The following is an 18,500-nucleotide window of genomic DNA, read 5'->3' as shown; positions in this document are numbered from 1 at the left end:
ATCGCTTTCTAAGCTTGTCCCGGCATATGATCTGGCATCCGTCACCACAAACCTTTCACTGTGACGGCAAAGGATATAATCTATTTGGTTGTAAATGGGTAAAGGTGGACCTCCACTAGGGTTGTGGAGCCAGCCTGTCCATGTGGTGATATGTTCTGCACGGTGCTGAAACGCCGTGTTACAGGCAAATAGGTAATTGCTGGACGCGAAATCAGCCAAAGTCTGGCCGCTGTAGTTGCGATGGCCCCTTGAGTGTGAACCAGCATAGGATACGGAGTGGCCGTCACTGGGTGGTCGTTTCCCAAGTTTTGCGTTGAAGTCTCCCATCAGGAACAGCAGCGATGAAGACCTTAGTTTTTGAATTGTTTCCAGCAAGCTGTTGTAGAACTCGTCTAGGCATGAATGGTCTGCTGCAACGCGTGTTGACGTCGGGGCGTAGACATTTACAAATGAGCACAGCGTTCTCCCGGAGAGCCATAACTGTAGCACGGCGATACGGTCCGACACCTGCCAATATCTATATATTCGGTGCAGTAACTGCTTTTCCACCACGAATCCGAGTCCATAATGTCGACACGACGACGAGAGACACAGTAGACGGTAGTTGTCAATATTTCCATCGTAGCCTTCGGAGATTTTAGTCTCCTGAAGACAGCAGAATCCAACTCTGTATTTATTGAGGTCTGAAATAAGTTGATTTTTTTTGAAATTTGAAGTAAGTCCACGGACGTTGAACGTACCAATGCGAAACAAGCCCTCGCCTTTTGCTACACTACTCAAAATACTTCCACAAGCTTGCCTGTTTCCTGGCTGGTTAGATAAGGTTTAGAATTGGGTGCTAAATGGCCTGGAGGAATTAATCATGTTTGCGATCAGTATCATCAAGAGTACGGTTCTTCCGTCTGGATTGTTTGAAAAGAGATAAAATATTAATACAGAAACACCCATATTCTGCCTGTGACTACTCGCAGAGAAAGAGTGGTCGCAACTGTATATTCCACATGAAACTGTTCGCATGGAACTATAGTGGTCACAACTGTATTCTGTGTTGGATATATAGACATCACTTTGGCGTGAAAAACATTTCCACAAATTATGCCTAAGGCACCTTTTAGCTTGGCTTGGCTGATATTGTGTTCCTCAGCCTTCCAAACCACAATGATTAGGGGAGGAGGGTGCAACAGCTTCACCCTATTCCTGACACATATCACTAATATTCTACAACTTGCGGTCCCCAATCTATACTCACACTACCTGTAACCGTTTGAAGGTATTCTTGGAAAAGACCATGCTTGCTCAAGGCAACACAACTGATATAGGGCACTTCGCGAGTGCTGACAGGATTGAGAAAGGTGCAAGATACAGAGCTAGAGGGCAGATAAGGTTAGCGCTAACAGGGAACTGTTACACTACCTCTCTTGCATACCTAGCACCAACCCTGTGAGTTCACAACTATTAAGTAGCACCATTATCCTTCATCGAGGCCATATTACTCGTGGACATTGTCTTATCCTTGAATACCAAGAAAAAAGGAAAGAAAAAAAGTTGGTTGGTTGATGGTGTTTGTTTGAATTCGCAAACCGAATGGACTGAACATGTCCAATGACAAGGAAGCGAATGAGTTGCGAGTAACCCAGGCATGGGAAAACTAGGAAAGGAAATACACATGAAAAGAAAATATGAGGAAAGGAAGCTTTCAGCTTTGCTTTATGCTTCCGGTCTTGAGTCCAACCTAGGATGTGGAAGACGGCCAACGTGGTTCTGATCCACAAGCGATCTTCCCGCTCAACCCTTAACCCATTGAGGGCTACACGGCCTTTTATCTGAGACTCTGAAGAAAATGCTAAAAATATGGCCAATGTACAGCTCCACAACTTCATAATCTAAGAAACTAGGTTGTTGAACTCTTGTGAAATGTTGACCAAGGCTATAATCATCATGCTGACCAACTCGATATAGATCCTAGAAAGGGGAACAAAATGCTATATGACACGTAAGTTCATCCAAATTGCGTAAAATACGAAAAAGTCGCCAATTTGAGTCGAATCACCGGACGAAAAAGAAGAAAAAAAGTATCCAAGCGGGATTCGTACCCGAAACCTCTCGTTTTGAATGCAGGAAATGTACCGCTCGACTCTGGGGTCTCTTGCAACCCTACGCTGGAACTCGGAGCTTAGTACAGTAGGATAGCCTGTCAGCCCGAGTATATTCGGGCTCAGCGCCCTGACGTCATCCTGAATCCCGAATATATTCGGGCTCAGCAGTCAATGGGTTAAGAAGTACAGGCCCGTATCCTTACTGTGCATAATCTCAAAAGTTATGGAAACCCTTGTAAACACACTATTTTGAGGATCACTATCTGCTCACGTCACACCAGTTTGGATTTTGCAGAGTCCTTGGAACATCGGACGCTTTTCAAGCTCTCCAAACTGCCTGGGCAAGTGCTGTGGGCTGTGGAGGGGCGGCTTGTGTCCTTGCTGTGGACATTGCAGGAGCTTTTGATCGTGTCTCACATGTCGGCCTCCTCCACAATGTGCGCAGCCTAGGCATCGATGGTCCTCTTCAGAGATGGCTGGCCTCGTACCTGGACACCCGTCCCCTGCATTGCCTCATTGGAGGGCGGACGTCATCTACGTATGCGACCTCCGCTGGAGTCCCCCAGGGAAGCATTCTTGGACCAGCATTTTCCTGGCGTACGTCAACGACGCGCCAGATGTTCTCGCTGACGGCGCCAGCCTGGAGGGCTATGCTGATGACACAACTTTGTACAGCTTCGTCACCTCCCAGCAGACCCCAGACGTCGCCACGCAGTCACTGCAGGTGTCCGTTGACTGACTGCACGAGTGGGGCCGTACATGGAAAGTGATGTTTGAACCGACCAAATCCCAGGCAATGACAGCCACCGTGAGACGCGCCGGCTTAGATCTCCCCCACTCCTGTTTGTGGCACGCTGGTGCCCGAGACAACCAGCATCACCCTCCTTGGTGTGAAGGTGGACGCCTAGTTGACCTCTAGCGATCACCTACGCTCCGTAGCCAGCCGTGCACGCCACCGGCTTGGGATCCTAAACAGAGCCGCCCACATTCTCACCCCCCGCGGGCCGGACGACAGTGTATAAGGCGTTTGTACGACCAGTAACGGAGTATGCACCTCTTGTATGGATGGGAGGTGCGCAGAGTAACCTCCAGAGTGTGAACAATGTTCAGCCCCGCGCACTTCATACTATCAGCCCTGAGGCACACATCCGTTGCCTGCCTGTACAAGCTGCGCTATTTGCCTGGTCCTCCGCAGCTGCTCTTTGTACTGCCACCGCTCCATATCAGCTCTACCAACCGCAGAACTCGCAGCAAGCACTGTAGTGTCAGTGGCCATGACCAGCAGCTCCAACACCAGCTGTATGTATCTTCCCCGATGGCACTGAAGCGCTCGTTCCCACACTGCAGCATCAGTGATTGGAACTCCCTCCCTGCTGTTCTCCTGTCCCAGCCTCCCCACAGCAATGGAATGCAATCATTCAAACCGAATGTTTATCGCCATCTTCGCAGCACAATCTGGCTCTAGGCAGTCAATTCCTTATGAATAGTATGATGCTATGATAGTTTCTCCCCCACACAGCTCGATCTTCTTCTTGTTTTTCTTTCTTTTTGGTGCTTGTTTTTGGCCTCGGCAGAGTCATCAATGCCCCACCATCACTGCTGCGTCTCGCCACAGCGCCTGCTCATTAGTTGTCACGTTTTTCCTAGTCTCCAGACCGTTGTCTTTCCTTATTCTTTTCGAGCTGGTTATGTGAACATAGTCAAAAAAGAAAAAAAGAAAAAGGAAGGAGAACATCTGGCAACAAAATCTGGCAGCAAAAGAACCTGAAGCTCAGGACTTGCCTGGCCGTAGCGGCAGCGCCATACAAGGAATGCCAATTTTTGCTTGTGACACAAAGTACCTGGTAGACTCCACAAGTGGCAGCAGGGTCCCGTTACAGTTCACCAAGAGTGGAGTATGCTTCTCAGGCAGGTTCCCAGAAATGGAGATCACCTGGCTTTTGGAAGCATTCAGGATCAAGCCACGGTCATTTAGCCAGTTAGCAGTAGCTGAAGCTGACGCAGACAGAATTGCAGACACTTCAGACTTAGTTAGTTTGCTGCAACTGAGACCAATGTCATCTGCAAACTGCAAAAACAAGGCTTGTCCAGCAACATAGGGTACCATACTCGCGCGATGAGTGCCCCTGGGGCACTATTTTTTCAATGTCCATCACAGATTTTGTAAGAAAGGTTTGCTCCCCACACCGGAGCTCGCGCTATTCCGCCGACTTTACTTGACACTTGACTGACTCACGACTGCCATCCAGAGCACACGAGAAGTCCATCGAACCTTCGACTCGGCAAACCTGCAAGAAAGCACCACTCCCTGCTCAATACACAGTGTTTCGGGGAATTCACCCCTCATCAGTTGAGCTTGAGTAGGCTGAGGAAGATTGTGCCTGAAGAGCACCACTTATATAGTGCTCTCCAGGCACAAACATCACCAGGGATACAAACTTACAGAGACGCTCCGCTTCCAGCGCGACAAACACCTCGTGAACACCAGATAGCAGCGTGAGTCAGTGTCGCTCCTGGACGGTGAGACAGACGTCGAGGACCCTCGGTCATTCGCAACGCTGTCACCTCCAAACCAACTAGTCGCCAGCCCGCGCTGGGCACAACAGTACGAAGTAGTGGTTGCGACTTCGGCGATGATTTTGTAAGAAAGGTTTGCTCCCCACACCGGAGCTCGCGCTATTCCGCCGACTTTACTTGACACTTGACTGACTCACGACTGCCATCCAGAGCACACGAGAAGTCCATCGAACCTTCGACTCGGCAAACCTGCAAGAAAGCACCACTCCCTGCTCAATCTGACTTCTCGTGTGCTCTGGATGGCAGTCGTGAGTCAGTCAAGTGTCAAGTAAAGTCGGCGGAATAGCGCGAGCTCCGGTGTGGGGAGCAAACCTTTCTTACAAAATCATCGCCGAAGTCGCAACCACTACTTCGTACTGTTGTGCCCAGCGCGGGCTGGCGACTAGTTGGTTTGGAGGTGACAGCGTTGCGAATGACCGAGGGTCCTCGACGTCTGTCTCACCGTCCAGGAGCGACACTGACTCACGCTGCTATCTGGTGTTCACGAGGTGTTTGTCGCGCTGGAAGCGGAGCGTCTCTGTAAGTTTGTATCCCTGGTGATGTTTGTGCCTGGAGAGCACTATATAAGTGGTGCTCTTCAGGCACAATCTTCCTCAGCCTACTCAAGCTCAACTGATGAGGGGTGAATTCCCCGAAACACTGTGTATTGAGCAGGGAGTGGTGCTTTCTTGCAGGTTTGCCGAGTCGAAGGTTCGATGGACTTCTCGTGTGCTCTGGATGGCAGTCGTGAGTCAGTCAAGTGTCAAGTAAAGTCGGCGGAATAGCGCGAGCTCCGGTGTGGGGAGCAAACCTTTCTTACAAAATCATCGCCGAAGTCGCAACCACTACTTCCATCACAGATAGGGCATCATTCAAGAGAGGGCTGTTGTGTAACGCACGCACAACAATTATTCACCACTACTACTCCGCACATGCACACAGCACTCACAACGGCGGACTCTGACAGTAGTGTAAATAAAAGGACTGATACTTGGAAATGAATTAGTTAGGTAAGGATATAGAAAACAACAACTCAATCTTGGGAGAGCTAATCAACAAGGAGAAAATAAAACCGGAACTCCACGGAACCGGCGGGGCAAGGCAACGTGGAGACGCCCGGCTGACGTGTGCGAGTACGCACGCGGCGCGGTCAATGGGGCTTCGGCCAGCAAGCGTGGGGACGCTAACCTTTGCAGCAAGCGCAGCATGCAAATAAGGCAGAAGGCAAAAGCAATGCGCATGCTCGCAATAATGACGCGTAGCTGATAGGGCATGACGTCAACACAACTCGTGAAAATGCCTACGCAAAAATGTGTTCGAAAAGTAACCGTGAGCTACGATGCAGGAAACAACCTCTGCGATCTGGCAGACGATGAAACAATTTGAAACTAGACAAATTGACAGTCAGTGTGAGTCAGAGAGGAAAGGAAACATGATAATAGCAAGAGAAGAAAGGAACAGAGCAGGCGCGGAGAATGCAGAGTATGGATAACAGAACAGAATGGTAAGCAAAGTATCAAAACGAAGAACACGACGTACAAGTTCAAAATCTACTTGAAACTTGAAGCAATAAATAAACACGCAGTATGGTATCAAATACTTGTGGAGAGAGAGAGGCGAACTATTCTACTTCAGGGCGCTATTCAAGAGAGGGTACTATTCAAGAGAGGGCACTATTTTTCCATTGCTGGTACATTTGCGTCATCAAGCATAAAACAAAGAAAAACAGAGCCTAAAGTGTACTGTAAACGCTCACGACTCCACAGAAACGGGAACAAGACCTGCGATTTTGTTCCTGAAAACACCAGTGCAAAGCAATGGCCAAGAACATTTATAGCAAAAGAACACCAAACTTGCACATGGGTTTGGTTACAAGACCTGGGGGGGGGGGGGGGGGGGGGGGAGGGGGCACTATTCAAGAGAGGGCTTTATTTTTCACGGGCTCTTGGAGACTAGGGCACTATTCGAGATAGGGCACTATTCAAGAGCGGGCTCTAATCGCGCGAGTACGGTACTTCCTGTGTGTATAGGTTGAACAGAATGGGGCCGAGCACAGATCTCTGGGGCACTCCGCAGGTGCAGCGAGTGAAAGTCCTGCATGATGGTCTGATACAGACACGCTGGGTCCGTTCGGAGAGATAAGACATGAACCACCGCGGGGCTGTGGCCGTGTCGCCAACATTGAAAAGGTCGAGAATTAGTTGGTGATGTCTAACTTCATCAAATGCTTTGGACATGTCCAGTAAGCAGACACCATTCGTTTGTTCCAAGCAGTAAGGATACGGTTGGTGATGAGAGCTAGTGCATCCTCAGTGGAATGGTCGCTGAAAAATGGAGGGAAGTGACTCTGTGATGTTCATGGCTGATACAAGTTCCTTCTGCACCAGCTTCTCTAATAGCTTGGACAGGATTGGGAGAAGGGAAACTGTTGTTAAGTCTCCAAGAGTTGCAATGTATTGATGATGATATCCCTACCCATTTCTCATGAAGGTTTGCTTCGGTTTGTCTTTACAGGCATCTGGACAATAACCAACTGAGCCAGTTGCCTGAAGGTCTTTTTGAAAAGAACACACAGTTGACATATTTGTACTTGGTCCGTTTCATCGCAATTGTCGCTTATCTCCCACGCACCTTTTGACAGGTAAAACCCAGTCCGATCTCGATATCTAACTCACATTCGTTTGGGAGGTTGTGATGGCAAGATCAAAGGAGACCAGAAAGAAAAAACCATCGCGACTAGCGCCAGTGGCATCGCGATTCATACAATTTTGATGGGAAAGTGGGAAACTTTTCGCTGCAGTGAATGCACTGCAGTGAATGCACACATTCACTGCAGCGAAAAGCCAAGCGCAGCTCAAAGACCGGAACTGTAGCAGGGGAAATCAACATCCTGACCTGGAGAGCGTGACAGTCACGGCCAGGCCAGCCAGCTGAGTTGTTTGAACTGCAATGTTTGAACTGCAATGACCTGGTATTCTTTGCAAGCCTGCAAACTGATGGCGAGATGGTGGCAAAGAAGACATTGTCCGACCTGGCAGCGGCAGTACAAGAGTTGTGGTCAGCGTATCCAGCAGAGCGTATGACAGCTGTCTGGTGAGGGATGTGTGCCTGATTCAAAAACATTGTTGAACACACAGTACTGTAGTGACAGACGGGTCACGCTGCCCACGTTCCTCCAAGTGCCAAAGTGACAGCCGCGACTGTTCCTTTCCCATCGCTGCTATACGCCAAGCGGAGAAAGAAAGAGATACGATACTCTACGCCAGCAGCTATACACACCAGTGAATGTCAGCTCAAGTGGCATCAGCTCGAGTGATACAGAGCCAGAGTCGGATAAACTAAAGCGTTAGTGCAAGAAGGCGCTCCGTCGCTGTTTTCTTTTGTACATTTTTTGTAACCTTGCTTCCTTTCTTCGACTTGCTTCATCAGATTCCATCGCTGAATTTATTTCTTGTGGCGGACAGAAATCCTGTATCATGCTTCTTCACTATGCGTATTGGAAATTTTACAGAGCGGTAAAAAAACTCCTGTTCTTAGTTGCGATAGATAAGCGACAATTGCGATGAAACGGACCAAGTAAGTGAAATAACTTCGTTGTCAGTGTCAGAATCTTTTGCGGTAAGGGAGTCCTCAGCGGTACCCCTGTGTCAAATTTCATTTATAAGCTCGCCCAAGGATGTTTTGGTGAACTTCTCGGAAAGGCCAGTAACAAAAAAGCCGGGACAAATTGGATTGAACCAATTGTCAATTGATGCCCATTGGTGCTCTGCCTAGGCAGGGATGTAGTAGCTGGCCCTCGGAGACAATTTCACACACTCAAACAAAGCACTCACTTTGTGGTTTCACTCCAGTCTCTCCGGAGACGTGGGTTCGAATCCCACCGCTGCCACCAATGTAGTAGCTGGCCCTCGGAGACAATTTCACACACTCAAACAAAGCACTCACTTTGTGGTTTCACGAATACTCGTTAGGACAGAATTATTAGTTACACACTCGGCAAGTAAAGATAAGAAGTGAAAGGAGCACAAGAAAAGAACAATGGAAGAAGGCAAAACACACGGCGAACGGCAGCCATGTTTTTAGGTCATCAACCAATGAGCAATCTATATAAACCGGTCGCCGACGAAATTCTAGAATATTCCAGAGCTGTGAACTGTGATTGGTTAATTATGCTAATGTTCTAGAACAATAACACTAGCAGCAGTCATACGGGTAAATACGGGTTTAGCCATACACGACTCATACATTACTCACGAGCGACTCACGGAAAGGGCAATAACATGCAGATACAAAATACGCAAGGAGAGAACAAATGTAACTAACTGCCCATCTTGGGGTTTGAACCTAGGAATCTGTATCAACACAAGCTCTACAAATAAATACTCTTTTACTGCGAAAAATATACTTTCTATTAAAATGCAACTCCTACAGGGATTCCGGCATGAGCTTGGCTTTGAACTACCCAGTTTAGCGTGAAGAAGCAATGTAAGACTCAAGAACTAACAAAAGAGGGAAAGATTAAAAATAAAAAAGCACTGAGAAAAAGGACACATTTCAGGCTCTTGAACGGCATCTAGAAAGTGTCACTAGTATACTTTCAAGCCTTATCAACTGGTGTACAGACAAAGTCAAATGAACACTGGAGTTCTCGTTCTATCACCTTTCTACTTTATTTTAACTATTGGCCTTCTTCATTTGATTTTGTCGGTACTTCACCTGATGATCAGGCTTAAAAACACACCAGTGAAACTTCCAAGATGTCGTTCAAGATATCAAGATATTTCCAGGCATCTGGAAAATAACCAACTGAGCCAGTTGCCTGAAAGTCTTTTTGAAAAGAACACACAGTTGACAGTTTTGTAAGTGAAAATTAATAAATTTGTTGTCAGTGTCAGAATCCTTTGCGGTAAGGGAGTTCTGAGCGGTATCACTGTGTCAAATTTCATTTAGAAGCTCGCGCAAGAGATATCGAGAATGCATTTGATCCATATAGAAGATTGGGCATTATGATGGACTGGAAGTAAGTGATCCGATCCTGTCTGTAACAGGTTTAATCAAACTTGAAAAGTAAGAGGCCTGGTTGAGCGTGCCTCGACCAGTTATATGCAAAATGTGATAGTATACATGTGGCAATGGCGCCAATGAAGGTGCTAATAGACAGGCGTAAGACGCACGAGGTGCGAGGGAGTGTACGGGCATGACCATCAAGGTCCGTGATAGGCGGAGGCGTAGGCTGTCTCCTATTAGGAATAGCGTTCTTCTCGTAGGCACGGAGTGCCGACACATTAAATACCGGGTGACAGCGGCTGGTATGAGGCAACTTGAGCTTGTAGGCATTCGGGCCGACCACATGGGTTATAGGAAAGGGGCCAAACCACTTGGGGCGTAATTTATGGGATGGTCGGTCCCGAGCTTCAGGAGTCAGGAGGAAATCCCGGTAGACCATTACCAAATCTCCCACCTTCAGCTTTCCCTCGACCCTTGTCCGATCTGCATAGAAGGCCTGACGAGCTTGAGCTGCCACTAGCGCATCTTGTGAGATCTTGACCGCGTCTTGTCTTGCTTGCAACCAATTAGCTGAATCTCTGCCTCCCTGAATAGGGTTGAGGAAGTCGGGTGGTGCTCTGGGATTTAGACCGTAATTTAAGAAGAACGGTGTGTTTCCTGTAGATGATTTAGTAGCGCTGTTGATAGAAAACTCACAGAGAGGTAGGAGCATATCCCAGTTATCTTGTTTATGATTTACAAAAGCCCTCAGCACATCCTCTACTATTCTGTTTACTCGTTCAGTTAGGCCATCTGTCTGAGGGTGATTGGCAGTACTAAATGCTAGTTTCGTTCCTAAGCGATCAAACAATTCCTGAAAAAATGCTGCCGTAAATCTTGGATCACGATCACATACAATACTAGAACTCAAACCATGAAGTCGAAATACATGTTGAATATACAGATCAGCACTTCCTTTAGCGTCAATAGTAGAGGAAGTAGGTGCTAAATGTACACACTTTGTCAAGCGGTCTACAAATACATATATAGCATCATGACCTGTATCGGTCCTAGGCAAACCCATGATAAAATCCATCGAGATATCCGCCCACGGCTGACTGGGCACTGGTAAATTCTGCAAGAGACCAGTTTTTAGCTGGCCGCCTTTAACTCGTTGGCAGACGTCACATGACTTGACAAACGCCTTTACATCCAGTCCCATTCTGGGCCAATAGAAATATCTAGCGAGTCTGAAATAGGTGCGATCTCGACCGGGATGCCCCGCAGTCACACAGTCATGGTATTCTTGAAGCAGGGCGAGTCGGAGTTTGCTACTCTTTGGAATGCATAACCTGTTCTGTGGTGAAGATCTGAGATAAAGATAACCGGGTGTTTCATTTAGAAGGTAACGGTCGTGCAGATTGTCATGGCTTGAATTTTTCAGTCTCCTGATAATGGGAGCAAGATCCTTGTCGCACTTGTAACCGCTGACAATTAACTGCGCTAAGTCTGGATTAATCTCTAGGGTATGCTCTATGGCATTCAACTGAATGTTAGGAGGATAGGATGACCCGCCTATTTCAGAATCACTGAACAGATCTGGACGGCGTGAAAGCGGGTCGGCAATGTTTTTCTTTCCTGGTTTGTGAAAGACCGTAAAGTCATAGTCAGCTAAAAACTCTACCCATCTTGCCTCACGCTTGGTGAGAGTCGGTTTGGTTCGTAAATAGACAACACCCATATTATCAGTCATCAGGTCAAAGTGGCGGAATAGATAGATTCTCCAGCACTTTAATGCAAATACCACAGCCAACGTTTCCCTCTCGGCCGCAGTATAGTTGCGTTCTGCAGCTGACAGTTTCCGACTACAATAGGCTACGGGATGCAAATCCATATCTTCTCCCTGCTGCAGGAGCACACCCGCCACGGCAAAGTCACTTGCGTCAGTTTCTACCATGAAGCTTTTCTCAACATCGGCCAGTTGCAACACTGGCGCCTCGAGTAATGCTGATTTTAGAGACTCGAATGCCTTCTGTCTAGCAGCGCTCCATTCAAAGCGTGAATTTTTTCCGGTGATTTCTTCTAATGGACGAGAGATGGTCGAGTGTCGATCTATGAACCTTCGGAAATAGTTTGCAAAGCCAAGAAACTTCCTCACATCAGTTACTGACGACGGAGTTGGCCATGTTTCCACAGCACTTATCTTCTTGGGATCAGGGGAAATTGATGTGCCGTTGATTTTATGCCCCAAGAAGAGAACTTCTCTCACGCCGAATTCGCATTTAGACTGTTTGCAATACAGCTCACTATTTCTAAGTGTTTCTAGAACTGTTTGAAGATGATGCTGATGATCTTCCCAGGTCTTGCTGAAAACTAGAATGTCATCCAAGAATACTACAACGAATTTTCGGAGATGCGGTTGCAGAATAGAGTTCATGAGTGACTGAAAGGTGGCCGGGGCATTAGTCAGCCCGAATCCCATGACTCTAAATTGGAAGTGGCCGAACGGCGTATTAATGGCCGTCTTAGAAACATCCGAGTCTTGAATTCTGATTTGATTGTAGCCTGACCGCAAGTCCAACTTGGAGAAATATGCACTGCCCTGGATCGTGTCGAATAAGTCATCAATATTAGGAAGACAAGCTTTGTTTTTGATCGTAATTCTATTCAATTCTCGCCAATCGCACACCATTCTCAGAGTACCATCCGACTTTTTCACAAAAAACACAGGTGCACCGTATGGCGACTTACTTGGCTCAATGAATCCCTTCTCAAGTAATTCTGATAGCTGTGACTGGAGCTCGTCCATCTCTGGTTTCGGCAGGCGGTAGGCGGGTCGAGACGGTGGTCTGGCTCCATCTTCTATCTGGATTTCATGGTCGACTGGTCTCTTCGGTGGAAGCTCATTCGGCAGCTCGTCTGGAAATAAATCCTGGTACCTCTTGAGCAGGTTCTGGATGTCTTGTTGCTCTGATTCCTGGAGTTGTGGCCCGGAACGATTCTCCTCGTTTGCAGCAGTGACCCATGCAAGAAACCCCTCGGCTCCACTCCTCAGGGCATGACGAGCTTGTCGGCCACTGATAAACATGCTTTCCACAGATGGCCGGTCGGCTGTCGGCGGGTTAGCTGAAGGCAATTTGGCAACAAAGGGCTCACCGTCCAACTGAACTTCGTTCGTACGGAAGTTGATGCTGGGGTTGTTCCTTGTAAGCCACGGCTTGCCAAGAATAGCGTCGTAGCGAGTCAGGGGATACACAGTAAAGTGCTGTTCCTCACTGAAGCCCCCGACTGTCACCCTTAGCGTGCGTGTGGAAATCTGCGGGACCTCGCTGGTCGAGCCGTCCGCCAATGTTACGCTCAGCACTGCTGAGCTTGCATCCGTGTCAAGATGATGCTTTCGAACAAAACTGTCTGCAATGAAGTCATGCGTCGAACCGGAATCTATCAGCATCACTGCACGGCGACCGCCGATCTTTCCCTGTATGCGCAGTAGGTCGTGTTCAGGTTCATTGCCGACGCTGACGTTGCTGACATGACACCTTTCTGCAACGGGACAATTTCCTACAGCTATGGGTGTCTCCGGCTCCGTAGGTTCCTGGAGAGCAACGTCTTCAACCTCCAGAGCTCCGAACCGGTTAGCGACTGGTACCGGCGTGGGCGCTTGGGTCGTCGCCAGTAAGCGCACCCCCTTTCTTACTGGCGACCAGCGTTTGGGTAGCGCTGTCCACCCTCAGTACAGTCTTTAGCGAGGTGGCCTGGCTTCCTGCAAGCAAAGCAGTGTCCCATTGCTCGCAGTTGGACACGCTCTTGGTCCGTCAGCTTGCGGAGGCCCTGACCACGGAAGCTGGGCACGGAACGCGACTCTCTACTGGCTGGTGGCCTCGACGCCGGTGGCCCTGACGACTGCTCCACGGTGTTTGCTGCCATGACAGCTTGCTCCAGGGTACGTGGATGCTCACGCATGACCCGTCGCTGGATGTGCGGCACTAGACCCCTGACGAACAGCAGCGCTCTGGTGTGGTGGTCGATTTCCGGCACTTGCAGGCTGAGGCGAGTGAAAGCAGCAATGTATGCGTCCAGCGACCCGCGCTGCGCTGCGGAAATTAGTCCCATACGCGATGTTTCCTCGTTGTGCCGTGGTCCGTACACATCGCCAAGTGCCGCTTTCAGAGCAGGCCAGTCGGAAAACACTTGGTTAGCTTCCAATGCCGCTATCAACCAAAGACGAGCGTTTCCAGTCAAAAATCCTGCCGCGTAGTCGACCCTCTGTGCCGCATTTGGGAGTGCCAACGACCGTAGGGCCATGTCCATTGCAAACGTCCATTCTTTGAATGTAGCGGAATCTCCTCCAAACACAGGCGGCTCTTTCGTAAGGCGGGGTGTTGGCTCCCACGGTTCCGAGTTCGGATGTATCGTTCGGTTTCCTTGGCTAACGCGCTGAGCGGTCTTGATATCGTTTATCAGCCGAACGACGAGTACGAGGAGCGTAAGCAGAGCGACCAGAACACCTGCCAAAAGCAGAGTAGTAACCATCCTCTGCTACCAGTGTAACAGGTTTAATCAAACTTGAAAAGTAAGAGGCCTGGTTGAGCGTGCCTCGACCAGTTATATGCAAAATGTGATAGTATACATGTGGCAATGGCGCCAATGAAGGTGCTAATAGACAGGCGTAAGACGCACGAGGTGCGAGGGAGTGTAAAGTTATAGAGAACAGGGGAAAACTGTTACACTGTCTGCTGAGGCAACGGCGCATCCTCCACCGGACTCCAATCTTTTTAGATACTCGGTTCGCACAGTGGGTTACATGGTCATCCCAAGACATGTTACTATCAAATGTGACACAATGTACCGGGCAGACTCCACAAGTGGCAGCCGAGTCCCGTTACAGTTCACCAAGAGTGGAGTATGCTTCTCAGGCAGGTTTCCAGAAATGGAGATCACCTGGCTTTTGGAAGCATTCAGGATCAAGCCACGGTCATTAACAGCAGTAGCTGAAGCTGACGCAGACAGAATTGCAGATCCTTCAGACTTAGTTGGTTTGCTGCAACTGAGACCAATGTCATCTGCAAACTGCAAAGACAAGGCTGGTCCAGCAACATAGGGTAAGGTACTCGGGCGATTAGTGCCCCTGGGGCACTATTGTTTTAATGTCCATCACAGCTGGGGCAGTATTCAAGAGAGGGCACTATTCAAGAGAGGGCAATATTTTTTCATTGCTGGTACATTTGCCTCATCAAGCATAAAACAAAGAAAAAACAGAGCCTAAAGTGTACTGTAAACGCTCACGACTCCACAGAAACGGGAACAAGACCTGCGATTTTGTTCCTGAAAACACAAGTGCAAAACAATGGCCAAGAACATTTATAGCAAAAGAACACCAAACTTGCACATGGATTTGGTCACAAGACTTGGGGGGGGGGGGGGGGGCGCCATTCAAGAAAGGGCTATATTTTTCGCTGGCTCTTGGAGACTAGGGCACTATTCGAGATAGGGCACTATTCAAGAGCGGGCTCTAATCGCGCGAGTACGGTACTTCCTGTGTGTATAGGTTGAACAGAATGGGGTCGAGCACAGATCCTTGGGGCACTCCGCAGGTGCAGCGAGTGACAGTGCTGTGTGATGGTCCGATACAGATACGCTGGGTCCGTATAAGACATGAACCACCGCGGGGCTGTGGCCGTGACGCCAACATTAAAAAGGTCGAGAATTAGTTGGTGATGTCTAACTTTATCAAATGCTTTGGACATGTCCAGTAAGCAGACACCTGTGTACATTTGTTTGTCCCGGGCAGTAAGGATACGGTTGATAATGAAAGCTAGCGCATCCTCAGTGGAATGGTCGCTGAAAAATGGAGGGAAGTGACTCCGTGATGTTCATGACTGATACAAGTTCCTTCTGCACCAGCTTCTCTAATAGCTTGGACAGGATTGGGAGAAGGGAAACTGTTGGTAAGTCTCCAAGAGTTGCAATGTATTGATGATGATATCCCTACCCATTTCTCATGAAGTTTTGTTTTGGTTTGCCTTTTCAGGTATCTGAACAATAACCAACTGAGCCAGTTGCCTGAAGGTCTTTTTGAAAAGAACACACAGCTGACATATTTGTAAGTGAAATAACTTCGTTGTCAGTGTCAGAATCCTTTGCGGTAAGAGAGTTCTCAGCAGTACCACTGTGTCAAATTTCATTTATAAGCTCGCCCAAGAATGTTTTGGTGAACTTCTCGGAAAGGCCAGTAACAAAAAAGCCGGGACAAATTGGATTGAACCAATTGTCAATTGATGCCCATTGGTGCTCCGCCTAGGCAGGGATTCCGGCGTGAGCTTGGCTTTGAACTACCCAGTTTAGCATGAAGAAGCAATGTAAGACTCAATAACTAACAAAAGAGGGAAAGATTAAAAATAAAAAAGCACTGGAAAGTGGACACATTTCAGGCTCTTGAACGGCATCTAGAAAGTTTGACTAATATACTTTCAAGCCTTATCAACTGGTGTCCAGACAAAGTCAAATGAACACTGGAGCGCTCGTTCTATCACCTTTCTACTTTATTTAAACTATTGGCCTTCTTCATTTCATTTTGCCTTTATTTCACCTGATGAAAGGCTTAAAAACACACCAGTGAAACTTCCGAGATGTCGTTCAAGATATCGTTCTTGTGTGTTCTTATTCTCTGTGTTATTGCATTCTTGTCTCCAATGAAACTGTTCATTTTTTCAAACCGTTCTGCACTTGTCCTGCTTGTTGATCAGCATCCACGACAGCCGCTGGTGCCTGTTTCACAGTGATAGCTTCACCTTTTTTGTATACTTTATTTATAGTGGAAATCAAAACAGCCATAATGCCTAATAACATTGGACCCACTGTGAATACAATTTTACAGGATATTGTGGAAAATTACAAAGCGTTAATGTTTTTTTTTCACGACTGAGCGTAGGGAAAGAGTGCAAAAACCGTATTTTTCACTCACAAATATTTTCGTGCATTTGCTCTTGTTCTGCGCAATTCGTTGAACCTGCCATCGTGGTCTTTGTTTTTCCTCGTGGTAGTTGAAGTTTTCAAGTGCCCCAGTTTTTAGTTTCCACTCGCAGCCACACAACACCGAAACACATCTTATTGATTTTCATAGTAGATCTACAGTGTAATAGTCCAGGAGAAAGAAACAACAGTGCCGTGCACCGTTTTAAATGCATCGGTCCAGCCTACAAAAGGTTCACATCGCCTGATTGGGCCTGCAAACTGAGGTACCAGTAACCTGACGTTTTTGGGAGCTGCAGATCGATCTGCGAAAGGCGGAAACAGCTAAAACGAGCTGAGCGTAATCCGCCACACACCAGCACGTTTGGTACCAAGTGGAGCAGAGTCACCGTTGACAGCTACACAAATCATTGCGTTTCGGATGACCAGCAAAGATTGTGGAAGTAAAATTTAGTTGAAAAAACAATTGGTCAATCAGTTCTGACATGTCGAGTCGACACCTACCTGTACCGCAACCATACTCCTCAAAGGCTTCAACGAGTCCTTGAGAGTTTTTCCGTGGGCGCAGTGATGAGTCTACGGAGTCGGTGATGAGCGCTGTCGATCAGAACATCGTGTCCCAAATGGTGGCGAAGCTCCTGGCAGAGACACGCTGAAAGTGCTGGCAGTGGTGACATCGCAGTCATACTGGAGTAGTTGTCTGATATCGTGGCGAAGGGCAGCAAGGTCGTAGCTGTCTGTTGACAACACCAACCGGAGTTCACTGGGACAGCCAGCCAGTTTTCGGACCGCACATGGACCCTAGAAGAGCAAGGTATCACCGGCATCATTTCGATGCAGACAACGAGCAGGGACTTCCTCCATGCACCTGTGGAGACTAGCGTGGTCAAGGCCGATCAGCGCCTCTACTCGCTTCTTCTGGCATTGCGGAAACTCGATGCCGTTGAGGTGCGGATACCGTGTCTGATCTACCGACCAATCATGAGGTGTAAGGTCACCGGTGACATTCTTGGCAGTCAGAACAGAGAACTGTGTGATAAATCTGCCATCCAGACTCTCGATGTGGCAGTCGACTGGCATGGTCTCTAGGGTCTCGATGCGGCCGTTCAGCGTGCTCACTGGCACTTCTTGTGTGGGAGCGCTAAGCTCTAGCTGTGCCGCAACGTCGCAATTAAGGTAAGACTGCGTGCTGCCGTCGTCCAGCAGCGCGTTGACCGTGACATTCTTGTCGCCATGGCGAAGTATGACGGGAACGGTTCGCAGTGCGACAGCTCTAACGCCGACACTACTCATATGAGTGGCCATGGAACTGGTGTCACCCCCCTCCGTGGAGGCGCTAGCCTGGAGCACTGGCTTCTGTGAGGCTCCATTCAAGTCTGTAGTAGTACTAGACTTTCCGTGCAGCAACGCGTTGTGGGTCTCTGTACAACCGTCTGCACCACAGGGCTGCGACCTGGAACAGTTATTTCCCAAATGACCAGAGTTAAGGCACCGGTAGCAAAGCTTGAGCGTCTGGGCCTTCTGCCAACGCTCTGCAATTGACAGCTTCCGATACTCTAGGCATTTCCAAACGGGATGGACCTTCGTGCAGATCGGGCAACTGCTGCTGCTCTGGGCCTTCTTGGGCTTGTCAGCGAAGAATGCCTGATGCTTCACTCCACCATGACTGGCCTGACCCTTCAGCGGCTGACTCTTTGCTGTTTGAGTGGACCCTACTGGAGTTGCCGTGGAGATACCTTGGATCGTCTCGTGGGCTCGTACTTGGAACTCGCTTTCCAGCTCCACCCATTGCAGAAGTGCTTCGACAGCTTCAGAGGTGCTTGTCTGGTGTATCCACTTCTGGTAGCTCAGCAGAAGAGACACCCCCAGCTTCTGTGTTAGCCGGACATA

The 18,500-nt window shown here is 48.4% G+C and overlaps 1 protein-coding gene across 5 annotated transcripts in view; it reads left to right on the top strand.

The window, feature by feature from the left end:
- LOC135825798 (sushi, von Willebrand factor type A, EGF and pentraxin domain-containing protein 1-like) overlaps positions 1-18,500 on the top strand; it is a 579,302-nt gene that overhangs the window by 136,899 nt on the left and 423,903 nt on the right. For all 5 annotated transcript variants that reach the window (XM_065338421.1, XM_065338424.1, XM_065338423.1 and 2 more), the window contains exon 5: positions 15,670-15,741. In XM_065338421.1, the coding sequence (XP_065194493.1) occupies positions 15,670-15,741 (72 nt within the window). The remainder of the gene's footprint in view (positions 1-15,669; positions 15,742-18,500) is intronic.

The sequence above is a fragment of the Sycon ciliatum genome, chromosome 10, assembly GCF_964019385.1.
Source record: "Sycon ciliatum chromosome 10, ocSycCili1.1, whole genome shotgun sequence".
Taxonomy (NCBI): domain Eukaryota; kingdom Metazoa; phylum Porifera; class Calcarea; order Leucosolenida; family Sycettidae; genus Sycon; species Sycon ciliatum.
The sequence above is the reverse complement of the archived record's forward strand: the minus strand, read 5'-3'. Positions and strand labels throughout refer to the sequence as shown.